Source organism: Lolium rigidum, chromosome 5 (assembly GCF_022539505.1).
Source record: "Lolium rigidum isolate FL_2022 chromosome 5, APGP_CSIRO_Lrig_0.1, whole genome shotgun sequence".
Classification (NCBI taxonomy): Eukaryota; Viridiplantae; Streptophyta; class Magnoliopsida; order Poales; family Poaceae; genus Lolium; species Lolium rigidum.
The window spans coordinates 222,037,180-222,057,733 of NC_061512.1; the positions used below are offsets into that span (position 1 = coordinate 222,037,180).

Here is a 20,554-nt window from a genome sequence, read left to right on the forward strand (position 1 = left end):
CTACGTTTGCCTATTTCAGCAACAAGGGAATTGGCATTATGTCAATCTGTATATACAACCACCTAGCAAAAGGCACTATTTATCTACCGCGTGCATCCACATCAATACGACTAGAATCTCCAGCCGCTGTCAATTCAATCTGAAATGTAATCCAAGCCTGCCCGTGGCTCTGAAAGAATGCTGTATACTTCGAGGGCATCACAATGCTGATAGCTCATCTGGTTGGTGCAAACACTCATAAGGGTTGGCATAGAAGTAGTCCTCTTCCTTGGGCTTGTCAGGAATCACCTGCCTCCTGGATGGTGCACCCATGCGGCTGGTATGCGATGCCTTCACAGAGGAGGAGAAATCAGTCCAGCTCAGTGTGCCATTTTTGTACTGATCAACGAGCTCAACTATAAGCTTCCGATCTAACAGCACCGTCTTCTTGAACCCCAGGTATCTGTGATCATGGGAACAGATGAGACATGAACCATCAACAGTTGAATAAAAATGGGGTAAAAGTTTATTCAGAAACTAAGACTGTAACACCTCAAAGTTTCAGCTTACATACAGACATTAATTTTACAAACAATGCAACAACAAAAAAACGCAACAGCATACTTCATGTTTCAGACATTTGACTATCAACACACAACTTATAATAAGGTCGTCCTAGAAGTTTAGTGCTGGAAAATTCTGTCACTCCTAGAAAACTGGTTTTAGTTTAACATTGAGATCATGCAGCATAACAGTGCAGGTATTAGTTGTTTCTTCATATTTATACAAAGGGATTAACTTTTATGTTTACTGATAAGTATAACATGATACAGTGTAGCATAACAAGGGGAAAATGTTGCGCAAACGAATAACATGCCAAATAAAATGTTCAGTTGTTTGGAATACTGGAACTAGACAAAAATACCTGCGGTGGCCTTCAACAACTTTTGCCATGTTACCATCGTAAGTGGGGATGAAAACATCACTCTCCAAGGACACCATATAATCCAATGCTGCCATCTGGGAAGAATGGTTCTGGAAAAACCTGAGACCGGAAGGCAGTAATGTCTCCTTCCTTACCTGATCATCACCAGTAATGAACTCATTTTAGATACAAAATAAATTATAAGAATGCAGTATTGTGTTGAAGATGTTGAACGGACCACATTGGGATAGGCTGAGGTCAGTGCAGCCATTCTTCTTTGTCCACCATATATTTCACCAGCAGCAATGTATATTTGATAACTGGGATCAATGTCAAGTGCCTTTAATACCATTGCAATCTCCTCCGGTGTTAATGGACAGAGGCCTTCTTTCCTCTTCGCATTGGAGTCGATCACTTTCTCTTTCCACCATGGGTAAGCATATCTTCAAGTTTACAGCATAATCGGTTTGTCAGTAAAAGGTTTAGAACATCTTGAGAAAATTCTTGGATGGGATGTAATACCTCATTCGTGTGAGCTCCTCAGCCTCCTCGTGGCTACAACCATGCGTACATCCAGAGAAGGCAAGCATGTCCATCTCATACCGCAAGTGAAGGACCACAAAGGGTCCATTCCGGCGAAGAATTCGAACCACGCGTCTGCCCAGCTCCTCTATTTCAGGGGTAAATCTCAATGCAGCAAAATTGACGCGGCACCTCAGTTTCTGAATCTCCATGGGCAGGTCATTATTTGCAAGCCGGGCATCTGTCTTATTCAGATGAAGGACTTTGTACTTCTTTATTATTGGCAGAATCTGTTTCCCACCCAAAGAAACACTTAATGAGTCTTTACCTGGTTTTGCGTAGTACTCCGTATAATTTAGATACATCATTGAGAAACTGAGAGATGCAAACAAACCTGATTCTGGTAATAGGATATATCAGACCAACTGACGGGCGGCATGGATCGAAGATATCCCATTTCAACTCTTTTTTTCAGCCTTGGAGGCAGCTCTTTCAGTATCCGAACCTCGTCTCTCAATGACGCTATGAAGTAGTCGACATCAAATATATCCTGGAACTCGCTGTAGACAAAAGCAACGGAAAAGCGTAAAGCAAATGCAGTCCTTAACTGAATCTGTCAAGAACAGAGGCGAGTGCAGAAAGAAATGCAGACCTAGGATCAGCCCAAAATGAGGTCTTATCCAACTCCGGCACGATGAGGGTGACATTCAAGTATCTCGCAACCGTCACCATATCACATATCTGATTTCAATAGTGGAGCTATCAGGCTTCAGTTTCATCAGTATGTGAACAGCGGCAATGGTTCAGAAATGCAAACAGCGTGGTAGATGTATTGAGATTTGAGCAAGCAGTACTTACAGCGGCTCGCATCTGGTTAAGCCCCCCGTTGCAGGAGACCATGAGATAGCCATTGTTCTTGTAGATTCCTGAACATAGAACATGCCAAATCAAATGGTTATATCTTCCATTTTCTGAAAGGAAAATGATATTGATTGGTGGTAGATGCTGTAACAGGGTTAGAAATTGCAGTAAAACGCACGCACGGAAGAGGCGCACTGATTAACCGAATCATTCAAACGAACTGTTCTCGACAGACACGGACGGAATCATTCGACCAAATTGGGCCGACAGGAACATGATCGATCGAAAGAGAACCAGCGCATGAACTTAATTGGACCTGGGTAGTACATTAAATCAAGCTATCGACAGACTGGAACGGGCCAATTCCACCAACATGGTAATGCTAACCTAATCTATAGCATCTCGCATGGAAGGCGACAAATGGAAAGGGGAACGCATTAATGGAAGCTCGGATATTCCTGGGCAGAGCAAGGAAGGGAAGCCGCCTAATACGCAAATATTCCTTAGCCGAATAAGGGAAGGAGAGGGGAGGAAACGAGCAAGAGGCTTCCAGCTTACTCTTGGGCGGCAGCGCCACTGCGTTGGCGGCGGCGGTGGTGGAGATTGCGGTGTGGACGGCGACCCTCTCGTCGGCGGGCAGCAGCAGCGGGCGCTGCACGATGACGAGCGTCTGCGTGAGGCAGCCGGGCCACACCCCGCCCAGCACGCTGGGCGCCAGGCGCTCCCCGAAGGCGGCCGCGAGGAGCACCACGCAGGTCCAGAGCAGCACGGTGGTGCTCGCGCGCGCCACCCAGAGGCTCACCCGCGCCGCCCGCCGCGCCTTCGCGGCCTTCCCGCCGGCGCCCATCTCGCGCGGCGGAAGCGCCCGCGCCAGGAGCTCGCCGGCCCGATGGAGCGGGTAGCGCCGCGCCGCGGTCTCGCCGCCGTCTGAACTGGGGGCAGTATCTGGCTGGTGATCAAGGACCTCTTGCCTCGCTTTGGATTGCGCTTCCTCCTAGCTCTCGGCTCCTTGCCACAGGGTGACGTGTCCGCACGGCCGACGCGGCCACCGGCGGCGAGAGGAGGTGCGTGTCAAAGCGAGCGCGCGTGGACAGGCTGGCCTATTTGTACGCACCCGGCAACAAGGCGGATGTCCGTACTACGTAAGAGACAGGTCCGCCTGAACGCGGTCTATGCACCGACGGACCAACACCACAAACTGGGCCCGCAGCGTCAGACAGCCGGAAACGCGCTGCCAATGGGCTCGGCGTATGGAATGCGTGTAGGGCGATCCACGTTTGACCTGCGCGCCTACATTGTCCCGTGAAGTCATCTGCCGACTGCCGTGGGTGCTCGGCGCCACTGACGTGTGGGGCCGTGTCCCCACATGTCAGGAACGAGCTTGACATGCTCGGACAGATCGCCGAAAATAGGAAAGGAATATTTGTGGCTGGCGCCCGAATATCTGCGCTGCTACGCTTTCTTCAGGGACTTTGCTTGCTCATTGTTCGTACTAGCATTTTTTTTCCTCTGAGAAGAATTAAGCGGCCATTGACAAGGATTGTCAGACATTTGGGTTTTGCATATCGAAACTGCCAAGGTTCTGTTCACGCCAGCATCGTGAGATCACCCGTGAATCGCCGCCTGACATGGAGGACTGAAATCGGTCGTTTGGAAGATCCCGCGAGATGTGCTGATCTAATCCTGTGAGATCAGACAGCTGACAGTCACATGCTTCCAAGAGTAGTAGGTGATGAACTGCATTGGCTACAAGAAAAAAAACACCCGGCAAGTGAGGTTAGAGATGAATCGCAGCGAGTGTGAAAGTGAAACCAACTATAGTACCACTTAGCCAAACTTCCTCCGTTCCATATTAGTTGTCGTTAATTTAGAAGTACAATTCACTCGACAGCGAAATTACTGTGAAGACCAACGTGATTGCTGCAACGGTTATCCATGACTCGCTCAGGCTGTCAGACACGTACTCCAATGGCAATGAAAAGGTACAAACGCTACTGCTGTACACTAGTACTAATCAACTGACGCAACTGAAACCTCGAGCAAGAGAGGCCGACACGGGGTCTTCACTAACCAACACCACTCCAGCCATCCCTGCCACGAGCAAGCGCCAACAGGAAGCAAAGCAGCGCGCGTATCAGTGCATCACCATCGGGCCATCACGAAGCTACGCAACCAGCGCAAGTCTACGAAAATTCCTCCATATCCTATCTAAGTTAACGCCATGCGTCATCCATCTACACTCGCGGTATCCTATCAAAGTTAACGCCATCGGCAGCGAGTGCACGACGGACGAATCATGAGATCAGGCGAAACCGAAAGAAGCTGGAGAGTGGAAGCAATCAGAGGCCATTCATCGCGTTACCCCAACGAACCCATGATGGAAATGGAGCGCCAACCAACGCACCATCCATGGTGGATCCCATGGAGAAGCACGCCAGCAAGTATTCTCTCCAGATTTTTTTTTTTTTTTTTTTTTGCTTCCATACCGATCTCAAGAATACGATCCATCGAGTACCTGTACTATATCAAAACGGATTACAGGGGCCTAGGAATAAACTGGATTTTATATCCTTTAGTACTTTCTTACTTCGATTGCAAGACATGAGCATTAGCATCGTGTGCAGTGGCATCATGGCTAAAGCTCCGTGGGCGAAACAAGGGATCGAGTTTAACAAGTTTCAAGAGAGAGAAATTAGCCGGGCAATCTGGGCCTTAGGATCTGTTGGAAGCGTAGAATATTGTGGACATGACAGTTTTCTATCAGTAATCAAGGGCCCATATGCACTAGCTTGTACTACTTACTGGGAGGGAGTGCACCGTGCATTACAAGCATGCATAATTGCACCACTACCGGAAGACGGGTCTTTAGACTAGGATAAGCTCAGGGATAATGTGTTCGACACGCGTTTAACTTTGTTTCGTAGAAACTGGCACTATGACACTTAATCACATAAACGTGTGCACATGATTTTCACATAAAGCTGATCTAATTTAAGGCGGCCTGTCTCAGTCAAGGATCCAAAATTGTGAAAGCAGCATAGACTAACCTGATACAGTTAGAGGTCAAAACAGATATCTCGCTCAGACATTTATTTGTTCAATAGCTCCATTTGTGCACCTGATTGATCCTATTCAAAGAAAAAAGTGTGACCTGACACGAACATTTCTGTATAACCAAGTCATTTGTAGCTGATGTTAGTACCACATGTTCAACTGTTCTACAAAGATTTGCACTGCTGGTACTATGACTTGGACTACTCGCTACTAACCTTAATTTTGATGGAGAACAGTACCTCCCTGACCTTAACACCTTAACGGACAGCCTCCATCTGTGTTATTCTGAGGGCTCCAGTTGCCAGTTGCCACTGTGCAGTGAAGGAACCGCAAATTAAAGGCTCCTCAACAAACAATACTAGTGTGGACTATGAGCAATCTCATCCAATGTATCATGCCAGGTTGCCAGATGTCACCACATTAAGTGATGGTATGAACTACTGCCCCCATGTGTCACAACAACTCTTGGCAGCACAAAAAGCCTTAAGCACTAGTTAATTACTTTGCAGCTTTGTCATCCATCCCCAATGCCTTCATTAGAAATGCATACTCAAAGGCTGTCTCCTCGCAGCTCATGAAGCGTCCACCCTCACCAAAATGACCACTCTGCATATTGGTTTTGAGAACAACAGATTGGGAACAGGATGGGCATGTGACATCTCTCACTTTTGAAACCCACTTAGCAGCTTCCCAGACTCCTACCCTGTCAAACGAAAAGGTGAGTTCAAAAACTCACAAGAAATCCAGTAGTAAAAAACTACAAACCTTGACTACAGTATCATGAGCTGGCACTTAACATGAAACAGATACAAATGACCCAAAGCATATGTGAAGCATCGCAAGAGTATAATGAAGTAGAGAAAACCTTGTATCATTAAATGAGGCGGTCACCAGCATTGGGGGGTAACATATTCCAGGAGATAAGTTTTCATAAGGAGAATAACTGCGGATTGCATCAAACTCAGCTGGGATATTAGGGTCACCAAATTCTTCGTAGTCCAAGATGGTGAGAGGTAAAGTAGAATCCAACATGGTATTGCAGATATCAAGAAAAGGGACCTGTTATTAGCATAAATACATGTCACTATATATAAAAGCCCAACCATGCCACTTAATAGTAGAAGCATACATAGGAAGAGAAGAGGATAAGAATAGCAAATCCCAGCTGATAATAATGCATCCGCTGATGAGCTCAAGAACCATACCTTAAGAACTGCAGCAGAGAATAAATTTGGCATCATATTAATGGCAGCACCAACCAGCAAACCACCAGCACTGCACCCTACTGCACAAAGACGACTTTCATGTACAAAACCTTCCTTTATAAGATGCATACCACATGCAGCAAAATCTTGAATTGAATTTATTTTGTTGGTTTTGGAGCCTGCCAGGTGCCATGATGGATCCCCTCCGCCCCTACATGATTTGCCTTACAAATAATCAGGAACATGCAGATCGCAAAATGCATATCGTCGCATTCATAAATGGAAAGCTGGAAACAACTATGCTATCCTACTTTGAACTTTCTTGTGGATCATGCTAAAGAAATGGCAACTGCTACATCAAACCACATTGAAGTTATTGCCATGTCAGCCAAAAATAACCTCCAAATGATTCTTCATGGAAAAAATTGATTGAACTTTGGAACTATTAAATGGGTAGCTTTCAGAACTCTGATCGATTACCCTGTGACAGGGATCACCGGATCAGAAACCTGCTCTACTGCAGAACAGCGAGCTCAGGCATTCCTTTCACAAGATGATGGATCAATACCTCGATATGCTTGCAGCTAGCACCTAATGTTTCATTCAGACAAATATAAAAGATAATGTTCTTGATACTATAAGATGTGGTGAATAAAGATACTGAATTGCAAAACTAAGTAACTCCCAGTATTTCTTGCAGTCATGCTAGTATGGTTGTCGGTTTAATGATCTAGTTTACAAAATGAAAAGGTAAAATTTCATATGTTGCAGCAAGTTAATCAGACGAGTAAGGAAAACTGAAAGATGATGGGAAGTGCAGTTCTGTAAGCTAAAAAAAACTGCAGGCGTCAAACTGTACCTAACATCTGCAAATGCAAGAACCCAGCCTCGAGCAAGTAGACTTAGCCTGTCAGAACACCAGCTTTTATCCAGATCTTCTCCGTAAGCTCCGTATCCATATATGACCCCAGGTGATTCTCCATGGATATGTGATTCCCGTGAATAAAGGATCATCAAAGGTATCGAGACGCCATCATGTGAAATAACTTGGACCCTCTCACAAGTTAATAACTTGGAAAGATCACTCCAACTTTGTGAATCTTCAATAAGTTGCAGATTTTGTTGGATACTCGAAACATTGGATTGCAATCCTGATGTGCATAGACTTGAAGAAAGGCCAGTCACTTCCTCTTGATGGAGGATGGTAAATGTCTTCTTCCGCATGTCATAGTCCACAGTTAAGTCTGGAATCTATATTGAGCAAATTAAACGTTCAACAGGGAAAACTCATGTCTAGCAACAAACCAGCTGCACTGTACTTAAAGTTGCTTAATTAACATAACAGCCAGATTAAAATGAAGGAATGGAATATTGTGTTCAAGTATATGCTCTTTAACCAGAAATTACAATTCCATGATCAATAGTACAGTTAATGAATGTATAGCTTTATGTGAGTGGCAAGAGATAGACCAGGTTTTGGTGTGTAGAAAAAAGAAATTCCTGGGTGCTATATTTTAAATGGTTTGATGAGATCCAGGAGATCAAGAAAAGAAGAGCTGCCGCCAGTATGAACAAGTAATATAAGGAATTATTGATCCACAGATAAACGATAAGTTGGTGGAATGTTGTACCACTGGCGATGACACCACCAGGCGATAAGTAGATGACATGTAATCATTGTTGGCTCCAGGAAGAATGCTACATAAATTTGAAGGTATTGGGAAAAACCATGGAGTGAGATTACCCAGTTCCTTTGGCTCCTGGGGGGTAAAAAAGTATCATCAGTGCAAAGAACACAGAAGAAAACTCAGGATTCATAAGTTGACCATAATATAAAACAGCAAAGAGAATGAGAAGGTCTTAACGTAACAATATCAAGGTACAGGTTATAAGCTGGAGGTGCAGCAGAAAAGTCAAAGTAGTCCAGATAAAGTCAATGCGTTAAGCTGGGTAGTATTTTGTAATCTAAATCGTTAAAGCTTTATGGTCCAAGACAGAGTGGTATATTATATCTCTAAGAGTTCTACTTCATAGATACTACTAGTAACATGACATAAATCAAACAATATACCTGGAAGTCAACCTTAACTGGCAGATCAATGGAGCAAAACAGAGGAAGCCCATCTTTTCGTAGAAAGAGAACTAAATGTTCGTGAAAAATATCCATATCCTGAAAGATGCAGTCCGACCCAGGGAGTGCCACAACCTAGCAAAAGAAATACGGGCACCAAGTTTATAAAGTACGAGCTCTAATGGGAATGCATTAAATATATATTCAGAAAAGAAAAATGTTTTCAGTCCATGACAATGAAATATCCATATTAGCCATCAGTGTTCTACTTATATACAACTTTTAGGAACAGATGTGTAATCAGGACTCAATAAGGAACGATTCAATGTTGATGGACAAGATATTTTGTGTTAACAAATTGGCAAGCATTGCTGATAAATCTAATTTCTGAGGGAGGTGAGACCTGCCATCTATCCATCAGTGCTTTTTCAGCTCTACACCTGGCCAGGTAGTAGCCTTCAGCTGAAGTTTCAATATCTTCCAAAGGGGCATTAGTAAGAATGTAGAAAAATCCATTATGATGCTCCAAAAAGTACTGCACTTTGTTAGTGCGTTTCTGTACAGGCCACAAGCCTTCTCTTACATTACCAGATTCCATCACATAAACCTGCAGCAACATAAGCAAACGTCAGAAAGAACAAACCAAAAAATACATAACTGGTCTAAACATGGCAAATATTTGGTATTGGGCCCAGGAAAAGCTGAAATAGAAACCTTCCTCAGATGATGTCCTCGTATTAGAATTGACAGTAATATACTTGAAATCTTTTGTGCTTGTGATATCAACGCAACAGTTCACATCGTTCTCCGTAAAAACTAAAAAATCCGCCTCATCTGTCTGCATCTTTTTACAGAAAACCCTATAAAATGCAAACATGTCAAATATAGTAATAGAGTAGAAGCTTCATAAGCTTAAGATATATTAGCAGGAAGGAGAATTACTGATTGGGACGTAGAGTATCATCACATACAGTATAGAATAGATTTTCACTGTCGTGAGACCATGCTAAACTGACTATTCCCTTGCGTGATGAACTAAAAATGACATGCTTAGACTGAAGATCTTTCACTTCCAGGGAAAATAGTTCACCCCCAGATGTATCGAGAGTATATGCAAGAAACCTATGATCAGGAGAGGTTCGGCAACTCCCAATGTGCACATAACCTGCATAAGTTACAAAATGATCCACTGATAAGGTTTCACATACAAGCAGCTATGTCCTCGTCGCGAGAAATTGATGATAAGAAGCAAAGAAGTGATGCTCAAAATTAATTGCAGGAACATAATAATCAGAATATATGTAACTATACAGTAACTATCTTATGTGTGTATGTGGAGAACATGCCAGACAGCAAACTACTTAATGTAGAAAAGCAAATACCAAACTTCTCTGCAATCTCATTCCAGTCAAGCAGCACTTCTTCCTTGTCCCAATCAGAAAGATAACCAAGGAGACTTCCTGCTAAACCACCAGAGGGCCTCAACTTTCTGGCCAAAACTGGGTACTCCATTCCGTCTGGAACATACTGGTAATATGACCTGGATCAACATCACGTTATGTTCTACCCATGGGCAATTCTATTTTTTTTTTTTGTGCATTACCATTGCTAACAAAAAGACGATTTCCTGCTTACAGTAACGCTTGTTTCCCAAATTAGAGTATAGAAACTATGTTTCTAGTCAGAAGCATATACACAAAATGTAGCATGTCAAAGGAGGTTAGTCAAATCTAGTGCATAAATCATGCGCTGACCTGGCAATGGGATTTGACAAAGCAGTGCACTAGATCTGGCAAGTGCAGAACCAACAATGTAACACTAAATCGTGAAAGTCCAGGCGAGACACACAAAAAAAAGCATAATGCTACACTAGAAGGACTGAAGTAGTAGCACTTATCGGAGATGCAAAAGGCAAAGACAACAACGAGAAAATTCAAAGTTATTCCATGGCAAACTACAGCTAAGTTCAGATTGGCTACACAGGTACACACACAAAAAATCAGCGCATGATTTATGCACAAGATTTGACTAACCTAATCCGGGAAACAAGTGTTAATGTAAGACAGGAAATCATTCCCTGCAGAACCAACAATGTAACACTAAATCGTGAAAGGCCTTGCGAGACAAAAAAAAAAGCATAATGCTAAACTAGAAGGAGCAGCACTTATCTGAGATGCAAAAGGCAAAGACAACAACGGACAAATGTAAAGTCATAATCATTTCATGGCAAAGTACAGCTAAGCTCAGGTTGGCTACACAAGTACACACACAAAAATTCAGTCATACAACCGTCACAGATTCACAATTCGCAGACCTAATGATAAGGTAATAAGCAATACAGAGTGGGATCGAAACGAAATGGCGCAGTACGAACCAAGGGCCCCAGGGCTGAGGCGGGGAGGCAACGGAAGGGGGCAACCGGGCGCGCATCTCCGCCGCGAGGCGAGCGCGGAGTCCGCCGCCGCCGGCCGAGGATACGAAGGCATCCGCGTAGGCGTTCTCGGCGGCGAGGAGGGCGGCGAGGTCGGGGTCGGAGGTGTCGCGCATCCAGTGGAAGGGGTCGCTCCACGACCTCCCATGCGCCGACACGGTGAAGGGGACCTTCTTCGCCACAGGCGGCGGTGGGGGGAGCTCGGTGTTCGGAGGACACGGATGCGAAGGGAGGCCGGAGCGGCGGCGGCAGGAGGTGGAGAAGAGGCGGAGGAGCGCCGGGAGGGGGTAGTGCCGCCGGCGGAGCATCGCGCCGGTTCGGACGGGTTTCGCGGCGGTTGGATAGTGGGCTGGGCCTGGGGTTTTGGTGGGGTTCAATGGTTTTGTGTCACGCACTCACACTTTTTTTTTTTCTACTCACGCGTTCACACTTTGATACACAAAAGCTGCCTGAAGAGAACTTCGATTCAATTTACTCAAAAGAAAAAAAATACTTTGATTCAAATTATAACCATATGCTTTAAGAATTATAACCAGCCATATTTGGTGCCGGCATGAAGGAAGCGACTAGGAACAACAAATTTGGTGCGAGCCACCGCACCGTCAATCAAGGCCGGCGGCAAGGGCTCTGGAAAAGCCACGGTGACGGCCCTTGGTAGAGCAGCGGCATGAAGAAGAGAAGCTCAACGGAGGCCAAGAAGGTGGTCGCCGAGGCGAAGGCAAGCAAGAAGAAGAGGAAGGCGGTGGCAACACCGAAGGCTCGTCCTAGTGTGGCGGCTCGTGGAGGAGGATGTCCATGATTCCGTGGAGAATACACAAGGAAGCATCCAAGAGAAATGCAACTGATGGTCCGGTTGTATCAATCAAGTCAACCATGCACCACCGAGTGGGGTGCCAATCACGGAATATGGGTCTATCATCCAAGAGCTCTACAATCAATGCAACAAGAAGAACGGCGGCAAGTGCTTCACTTTGCACCATTTCTACAAGATACCAGTTGGCAATGAGAATTGGATCCGGAGGAATAGGGAGACCATACCGAAGAGGTCATGGATTAGCATATTCGTTGAAGCCAGCGAAAAGGAGGCCGAAAATTCTCACAAGAGGCTAGATGAGAAAAAGATTGCAACAGAGATGAAGAAGAGAGGAGGCGTCGGTGCCTACAAGGAAGAGCTTTGTGCTATGGAGTATTTTTAATACCACGAAAGCATCGGCGGCCGAACGCAAAAAAGAGGAGGCGGCAAGGTGGACTGAGCTCAAGTCCATGGAGGACGAGAAGTGAAGGTCCAAGTTGTGGTCCACGACATAGGACTTGCTGTGTTGTGGATTTTTTTTGTCAAACTTGATCGATGTGGTGTGTTTTGTATAAACTTAATCGATAATATGGCTTTTGGATGAACTCTATGCATGTTTTAATTTGAATTGTTCGATGGGATGAACTATATGCATGGGTACTATTTATTTGTTATGTATGTTAAATTTGAATTGTAAATAAAGGTACAAGTGTTTGAAGTGTATATAACGAGGGCTAAAAATAAGAGGCGGAATAAGGAGTTAAATTTGAAAGACCAAATAAAAATCATGAACCGACAAAAATAATCGTCATCCCTGGCACTGCATGCTCGACCTCTCAAGGCGAACTATTTCGCTGCTGGCACACCGAACCGCGCAAGTGTGTGTTTCTGGTTTGAGTTTCTGACGAGGAAGAGGCCAATCAACCGTGACACTTCTTCTTCTTGCCCCGCTCCGGCCTCTCTCCCCCCCGTCCCCGGCGGCCAAGGTGGCCGGCGGCGAGTGGGAGGGAGGTCCGGATGTGTATAGGTAGTTTTTTAGGTAGGATCCTACTTCTAAATAATCCAGATCGGGTCTGCAGGCCTTCTTTTCCCTTTCTTGTTCTGGCCATGGTGGCCGGTTTGGAGGTCTGGGAAAGAGTTATAATCCCTAGATCTGATGTGCTCTCTCCGGATCTTTCGCTTCTCATCCAGATGGCGCCAATTTTGGAGATGTTTACGAGCTGCTGCCATCGGATTTCGTCGGAGGATGCGGTGTTGCTGCGGTCTGGTGTTGAAACCTGCATCGCCTCCTTTGTCTTCTCCACTCCCGACGGATTCAACTGCGTGCTTACTATGCCGAACTGCTGTGACCGTCGTTGTGCTGATGAAGCCCCACTGTTCCACTGTTGTTGCCTTCTTGGCTGGTGCCATGTGACGAGGCTGGGAGTCAAGCGGCTGGTGGCCCATGTCCGGGAGCTCGGAGAAGGGTGTTCGCGGCCTTACGGCGCTGGACTTCTATGCTGCGGCAAGTGTGGCAGTTGTTCTGCTACCTCTGCCCAGGTCTCAAGAAAGACACCTTCTAATGCAGAAAGAAGCCAGCTTGACCACATGAACAACAACAATTGGATTAAGTCTGGCATCACTCCATGGTTTGATGTTCCTTCTCCTCTGTCAAGCATTCAAATTGGTATTGGGCTTGTAGCAATTGGTAGCACCTTGTTTTTGTTGCTGCAAATCTGGTATCACGTTGCTAAGATTGAGAAGCAGGGCACCAACTTGGATCTGTTTTTGTTGAAAAGCTGGCTAGAAAAGTCAAATTGCAGGATTATTACACAACCTTCTGCCAGTCCAATTGACTCTTATGGTGTTCTCCTAGTAGCTCAAGTAAAATGCAAATCTATGGAGAGTGACAAATTTAACCTTACGGATCCTGGAATGCTGCTGGTTCATTTTGATCTATATCCAATCAATCTGAAAATGATCTATGGTCCCATGGAGCAAGATTATTCTACAACTTGTTGCTGCACAATGTTATCTTTGATGGATGGTGCTCATGTTGAAGAAGCCGTCCTCTTGCTGTTCGGGTTCTTTCACCGGATGTGGATGACAACACACCCGTTGCTCGATCCCCGCATTCAACAGCAGGGACATGATGTGGTTGAGCTCGGTGATGGTTCACGGATATCTACTGACTCAACTCTATCCAACCTCAAGTGCATACGCCGGATAGACCGTCGGGAGAGCCACCCGCGAGGCATCAATCGGTATGGAGCGCAGAGGCCTTTGGAGATTGCGGATGCGGCATATTCGAATCCGAGTTGTCAACGGATGCTCGATGGCTGATTGGCTCCATTGGCAATCTTCGGTTTCTTCATGTTCTTTCTCAGTGTAGGCCATCTTTAACTTATTTTGTGCAACTAGGCACTTCTGTTTCTTGCTCTGTTCTAGAGAGCCATGTAATGTTATACTGCGATCTTTAGTTCTAATATAATCAGTGTGTTCAAAAAAAAAAAAAAAAAAAAAAAAAAAAAAACCGTGACACTGTGACAGTGTCAGTTAGGCTGATACAGGAAGATGATGTGCAAGGGCGCAGCGACAGCGCCAGCCAGATGCCCAGATGTGACTCATCCATCATTCGAGTTGGAGCAACGTCGTCGGGCCCGTAAGTGCAGCTGATTGACGCGTACTAGAACCACGATCGTGTCAGAACGCCCCATCACCCGCGCCGCGCACGGCACGGTGCAGTGCGCTCGCTGGCTCCGTGCGGGGCCGTGCCGAACCAACCGGCGAGCAGAGCAGGGCCCATGGTTCATTGGTTCTTCAGTCCGTCACATCCTCCAGGCGCTGTAGGCTGGAGCCTTGGTGTCCGGGGCCGGGAGATGAATAGCTACGGGTCGATCGCCGGCGACCCGCCCCGAGCACGAGCCGATAAGCACAAGCGACTTGCACACGCAGCAGGTGGCACCCCACGATCGCGGGGCGTCGAGTCGCTGGTCCAGGCCGGCGACCGTGGCGGTCCATCTGGAGGGCATGGCCGGATGCGCAGGTACCACAGGGCTCACATGCATGGAAGAAAATAGACACAGTCTCGACGGAATGATCTTGGCCCGGACAGATGCGTACGACACGGCACCCGTCCCGTCTCACATGGAGTACTAGATACAGTACATAGTCTCGGCATGGCGGCTAGCTAGCTCGTTCGTCTTCGTCCGCGCGCGCGGTGGCTGCCGTCCGCCACTGTGCCGCGGTCAATCAAAGGTGGCGCTGCCACGCGCGCGCGCGTGCCCCCACCGCTCCAAGCCTCCACGCCACCTGCGCGCACGCGCGGCGGTCGTTCCGTAAAACATGTCGCTCCACTTGAGCTCGGCCTGCTCCACCGACCCCGACCGGCTACCTTAAAACCGAGCGCGCCGCTGGCACCGTCATCACTCATCACACGGCTGAGCTATAGACGAACACCTCGCCCGCTACTTTCCTAGCTTCGCACCGCCGATCGATCAGATTACCTTCTACCTAGCGGCTAGCGCAACAAGCGCGCCCGCCCGCTCCCACCGTCCCACGTACGGCCAAGCCGCCGCGCATGAAGGAGCCCGGGCAGCGGCCGTTCGCCGGCGTGGACCTCCGCCGGCCCAAGGGCTACCCGGCCGCGCCGGCGGACGTGGAGGTCCATGGCGACGACCCGTGCCCGCGGTGCGAGTCGCGGGACACCAAGTTCTGCTACTACAACAACTACAACACCTCCCAGCCGCGCCACTACTGCCGGTCCTGCCGCCGCTACTGGACCAAGGGCGGCTCCCTCCGCAACGTCCCCGTCGGCGGCGGCTCGCGCAAGAGCGCCTCCTCATCTTCCTCGTCTTCTTCGTCGGCGGCGAGCCCCAAGCGCGCCAAGAACTCCAAGCGCCGCCGCGTCGCGCTGGCCGCGCCTACGGAGCCGGAGCCCGGCACCACCGAAGCTGCAGAGAATGAAGCTATGGCCGGCACCATGAGCGATCCCGCCACCGACGTGCACGCAGCACGAGACACGGCCAACGGCACCGTCACCGTCGGCGATCCCGCCACCGCCGTGGACGCAGGACGAGCGGAAGCCACGGCCAACGGCACCGTCGACGATCACGTCATCGCCGCGGACGCACCACCGTCGGAGGCCACTGCCAACGGCACCGTCGACGGTCCCGCCACTGCCGTGGACGCGGCGCGAACGGAAGCCACGGCCGACGGCGCCAAGGACCTTCCCGGCGCGGCCCCTGCAGTGGACGACAGGGGTTTGACTGATCACCCGTCGTTCACACCCGGGGTCGGCCTCGCGGATGCCGGCGGGAAAGAGGCGCCGGACCTGAGCCCGTTCGAGTGGCCGTCGGGCTGCGACCTGGGATCCTACTGGGCACCGGGCGTGTACGCCGACACCGACCCGGTGCTGTTCCTTAACCTGCCGTGATCGATCAATCAAGCCCGGTGAGCTTGTACGCTGATCACTGGTTTCATTACGAGATGACGGAGATGGTGGGTAGAGCAAATTACTACTACTAGTAATCTCCCAGGCTTTCAGCTGGTTCGACGTAGGCTAACCTGTAAGGTGCTCTCTGTACAAATCCCCACTGGCTTTCGATCATGGTGTTCCAAGCTCAGAAAATTACAATTGCAAGTAGACGGTCGTTCACCTGTGTACTGACCATGGATACAGAGCGCACGATCGACGACAGCACGAACTCCGTGTCACGTCGTGTTCGCGTGCCCGGCCGATCGAATCCGACGAGACCACGCGACGAGCAGAGAAGCCACGAATTATTAGATTCGTCGGTCGCGGTAGTGGTGCGTGCGTGCTCCGCCGTCGTGCCATGGCCCATGCCGGCCGCGCGCATGGGAGACGTCGAGAGAGAGACGAGACGGGACGGGTTTGTTCGGTTCGACGTCGGCGTCGGCGTCGGCGTCGGTCGCGGGGCCGAGGTCGATCGATCGTCAGCTCGCACGGGCACGATTCGGACCGCGACGGGACGCGTGCGTCGTATCAGGGTCGACGGGTCGGCGTCGTGCGTCAGTCCGTCGTCCCGCTCTCGGCCCGTACCCCGTAGGTGGAAGAGAGCGACGTGTGTGGTTGACGGACCGCATCGATGTCGATGCCGCCGATCCATCGCGAGCGAGCTGACACTTGACTGCGACCGCCTTGTTCGTTGGGGTCCGGACGTTTGGCTGGCCGGAGATCTTCGACGGTGCTGGAGTGCTGCCAACGTGCTACGTGCGGCCGCGCCGCTCCGGTACCTCGCCGTTCCTTCACTGCGGCTGGCGGCGCGGCCTGGCGCCCCCGGCTGCCAGCCATGCTTGCTTTGCGTTGCTGTCGTCGATTTTGTAGCTTGTACCGATCGGTCTCGGTCGTCCGAGCTTGCTTGCCGGCCGCCGAGGCGCGATCCGGTCGTGTTTTGGAGTGAAAACTATGCTAACAACCTACCGCCGCGTGTCTTTCCATCACGGATCAGTCAGGCTGTAACTGTAAGAGCATCTCTATGAAGCTCGTAAAGACGTAACTGAAAATCTCGAGTTCACTTCACCAAACTCGTGTTTATGGGTCGAAAAATCGCTGGCGCAGAACAGATCCCGTAAACTGAAATTGTAAAGCAGGATCCAAATTATTACAACATGCCGCTGCCAATGGTGCATTTTCGGATCATAAACGAGCTAGGCATGGGTACTGACATTCTCAATCTACCGATGCGTTTCAAGGAAAGCTTCAATGCGATCGGGATTTCGTTGGGGTTGCACTCGGGTGCCAACGTTGTCATAGAAGCATGGCAGACTCAACTCTATTTCATCCTCGATGATCATGTTATGAAGAATCACACATGTCATGATGTTCACAAGGGTTTTTTTTGTCCCAAATCGGGCTGGACCACGAACAATTGCAAACCTTGCTTACAAAACACCGAAAGCATTCTCAATGTCCTTGCGAGCTGCTTCTTGAGCTTTGGCAAATTCAGCTTCTATTTTATCTTGGGATCCTTCATAGACTTCACAAAAGTTACCCAATTCGGATAGATGCCATCGATTAGGTAACATCCCATTGTATATGACCTTGTAAAAAGTGGATGCTTCCCCATTTGCTAGTTTAGCAAATAAATGGGATCTTTGCATCACGTTGATGGCATTGAGTGTTCCCGGTAAACCAAAAAAACAATGCCAAATCCACAAATCTTGTGATGCAACGGCCTCAAGTACAATGATTGCATCTTTGCTCTTGCCACAGTACTGTCCATGCCAATTCTTCCATGTCCAATGCATACAATCAAGACTACCAAGCATGCCCGGCCAACCTCTTTTTGTTGGAGATATGCCCGAGAGGCAATAATAAAATAGTTATTGTTATATCTTAATGTTCATGATAAATGCTTACATCTCATGCTATAATTGTATTAAGTGGAAACATTGATACATGTGTGTTGTGTAAACAACCAGAGTCCCTAGTAAGCCTCTCGCTCAACTAGCTTGTTGATTAATTGATGATCATAGCTTCCTGATCATGAAGATTGGATGTTATTAATAACAAGATCATATCATTAGGTGAATGATGTGATGGACACACACTCATAGTTAGCATAGCATAAGATCAAGTCATTAAGTTCAACTTGCTATAAGCTTTCGATACATGGTAACCTAATCCTTCGACCATGAGATCATGTAAATCACTTATACCGGATGGGTACTTTGATTACATCAAACGCCACTTCGTAAATGGGTGGTTATCAAGATGGGATTAAGTATTCAGGAAGTATAAGTTGAAGCATATGGATCAAGAGTGGGATTTTTCCATCCTGATGATGGATAGATATGCTCTGGGCCCTCTCGGTGGAATGTCATCTAATTAGCTTGCAAGCATGTGACAAGGTCACAAGGGGTGACATACCACGGTACGATTAAAGAGTACTTATAGGTAACAAGGTTGAACTAGGTATAGAGATACCGATGATCAAACCTCGGATAAGTAAAGTATCGCGCGACAAAGGGAATCAGTATCGTATGTTAATGGTTCATTCGATCACGAAGTCATCGTTGAATATTTGGGAGCTATTATGGATCTCCAGGTCCCGCTATTAGTTATTGATCGGAGAAGAGTCTCGATCATGTCCGCATAGTTCTCGAACCGTAGGGTGACACACTTAAGGTTTGATGTCGTTTTAAGTAGACTAGTATAAATGCCCGTGCGTTGCCACGGGTTTCTAAATTGTTTTTCTCAATGCACATATAAATTTCCTGACTCACTATGAAAATTCAAAATAAATTAGGAATACAATAATGTAATACATCATGATAATATTGAACACAAGAACAAGATAGCATTGTTGTGCATCTGCATGGTTCCAAGTTCTAGGTTTTTTTGTTACTCATCCGTGGTAAGTCTCACACCTGTGTTATGGACCTTCATAACTGTCAACTAAACAACCTCTACTTTTTAATGTATTATTGTCTCATAAAACATGGGTGTTGTAAACACACTTATAACTGATGGAATACTTCTTTTGGAAAAATAGCTTTTTTCAAAGATTCAAAGCTTTATTTTCTCTTCAATCCACCATTGTTGAGTCGAGTCGAAGTGATTAATTCGAGAATACCATTTCACTTGCAGGACGTGGTTTTCTTGACTGGCCATGAAAACTTAAGAGTGTATCTGTGGACTGTCGCACATGCATTTGATGCCATATTTAATGAATAAGCATTGAGATTGTGCTTCGGTGATTTACTCAAACATGATTTACAAATTAATACCAGACTTGAAGATAAAATAAGTACGCTACAATTAAAATCCTTGTCTAGCTCACATAACTATTTTGAAATTTTTGTGAAGTCTAAAAGTTTTAAAAGTATGTTTGCAAACAAACCGACTTCCTCAAATATGTTGCTTCGGTGTTGACAGTGGTTAGGAATGAGTGTAGCTGAAAATATGTGCAAGGTCAGGACCATGTTATTTCAACAGTGTGATCATCAAATGAATCACAAGACTACCGGTTAATAGAAAGCATGCAAAACGGGGATCGACTGACATCAGTGTGGCCTTCGGACCTATTGTAAATATTTAACAATATTTCAACTTTATAATATAGTGGCTCATTTTTTCCCGTCTTTACCTTTCTTCTGAGTATATTTAAACATAATGCATGTGCAACCGACATCTCTCAAATAAATATAACACATGTAATTTGAATTCTATTTACTTCAACAGGGTTGATTTCATGTTTGTTTTTGGTCCACTTAATATGTATCACTGCCTAACGGTCTAACAATGCTCAATGCAATGTATGATTCACATCCATGACATCGACTAAAATCGACGAGGCGTGAAAATATTTTACAATTAGCTTCTAGACAAATACGATTTAATTCTAGTTTTTGCTAATTAAGAATAATAATAATACAAGTCATCGCTATTCAGAATGGTTCCGAAAGGCTGCCCATATGTGAAGTAGTGTGTGAAAGGTTGACCTGTCATTTGTTTATAGAATTTCATAGTGTTTTCAACCAAGTCTTCATCAGCTTGGCCACTACTGATTATTGTAACCACACCACATGTTGCCGAATCCACCAATTTTGACATTCATATTATGCCATTTGTCCTTGCATTGCTTTGCATTCCTCATCCTATAATTGGGAGTGGTTGCATTTACTCTTCCGCGATTTGATCCCATAAAATTTGAGCAGTCACCAAGTTTCTATTATCATGTTTCATGGAATTATTTAACCAAACATTTGC

General features: G+C 46.8%; 2 protein-coding genes and 1 pseudogene across 2 annotated transcripts; 1 reads left to right on the forward strand and 2 right to left on the reverse strand.

Annotated features, from left to right (window-relative positions):
* Positions 1 to 947: 947 nt before the first annotated feature.
* Positions 948 to 3,134, reverse strand: LOC124652525 (annotated as a pseudogene).
* An 802-nt stretch (positions 3,135 to 3,936) lies between these two features.
* On the reverse strand, positions 3,937 to 11,356 carry LOC124652524 (protease 2-like). Its single transcript, XM_047191545.1, has 13 exons — positions 10,992 to 11,356; positions 10,000 to 10,157; positions 9,560 to 9,782; positions 9,336 to 9,477; positions 9,021 to 9,224; positions 8,618 to 8,752; positions 8,178 to 8,306; positions 7,406 to 7,797; positions 6,547 to 6,757; positions 6,207 to 6,400; positions 5,557 to 6,044; positions 5,335 to 5,453; positions 3,937 to 4,033 (listed from the first exon to the last, which is right to left on the reverse strand). Exons 1-11 carry the CDS (start codon positions 11,354 to 11,356, stop codon positions 5,840 to 5,842), a joined length of 2,358 nt encoding a protein of 785 aa, XP_047047501.1. The 3' UTR covers positions 3,937 to 4,033; positions 5,335 to 5,453; positions 5,557 to 5,839.
* Positions 11,357 to 15,400: 4,044 nt separating this feature from the next.
* Positions 15,401 to 16,255, forward strand: LOC124657117 (dof zinc finger protein MNB1A-like). The gene has a single exon (XM_047195724.1). It carries the CDS (start codon positions 15,401 to 15,403, stop codon positions 16,253 to 16,255), a length of 855 nt encoding a protein of 284 aa, XP_047051680.1.
* The last annotated feature ends 4,299 nt before the right edge of the window (positions 16,256 to 20,554 follow it).

What these genes read in the sequence shown, in the direction of transcription:
- LOC124657117 (XM_047195724.1), top strand. Translation starts at nt 15,401, where the DNA reads ATGAAGGAGCCCGGGCAGCGGCCGTTCGCCGGCGTGGACCTCCGCCGG.
- LOC124652524 (XM_047191545.1), bottom strand. Translation starts at nt 11,356, where the DNA reads ATGCTCCGCCGGCGGCACTACCCCCTCCCGGCGCTCCTCCGCCTCTTC. An exon ending in GATACTCTACGTCCCAATCA is followed by an intron (nt 9,478 to 9,559) that starts GTAATTCTCCTT and finishes TGCATTTTATAG; the next exon opens with GGTTTTCTGTAAAAAGATGC. An exon ending in TCTCTGCTGCAGTTCTTAAG is followed by an intron (nt 6,401 to 6,546) that starts GTATGGTTCTTG and finishes TGCTAATAACAG; the next exon opens with GTCCCTTTTCTTGATATCTG.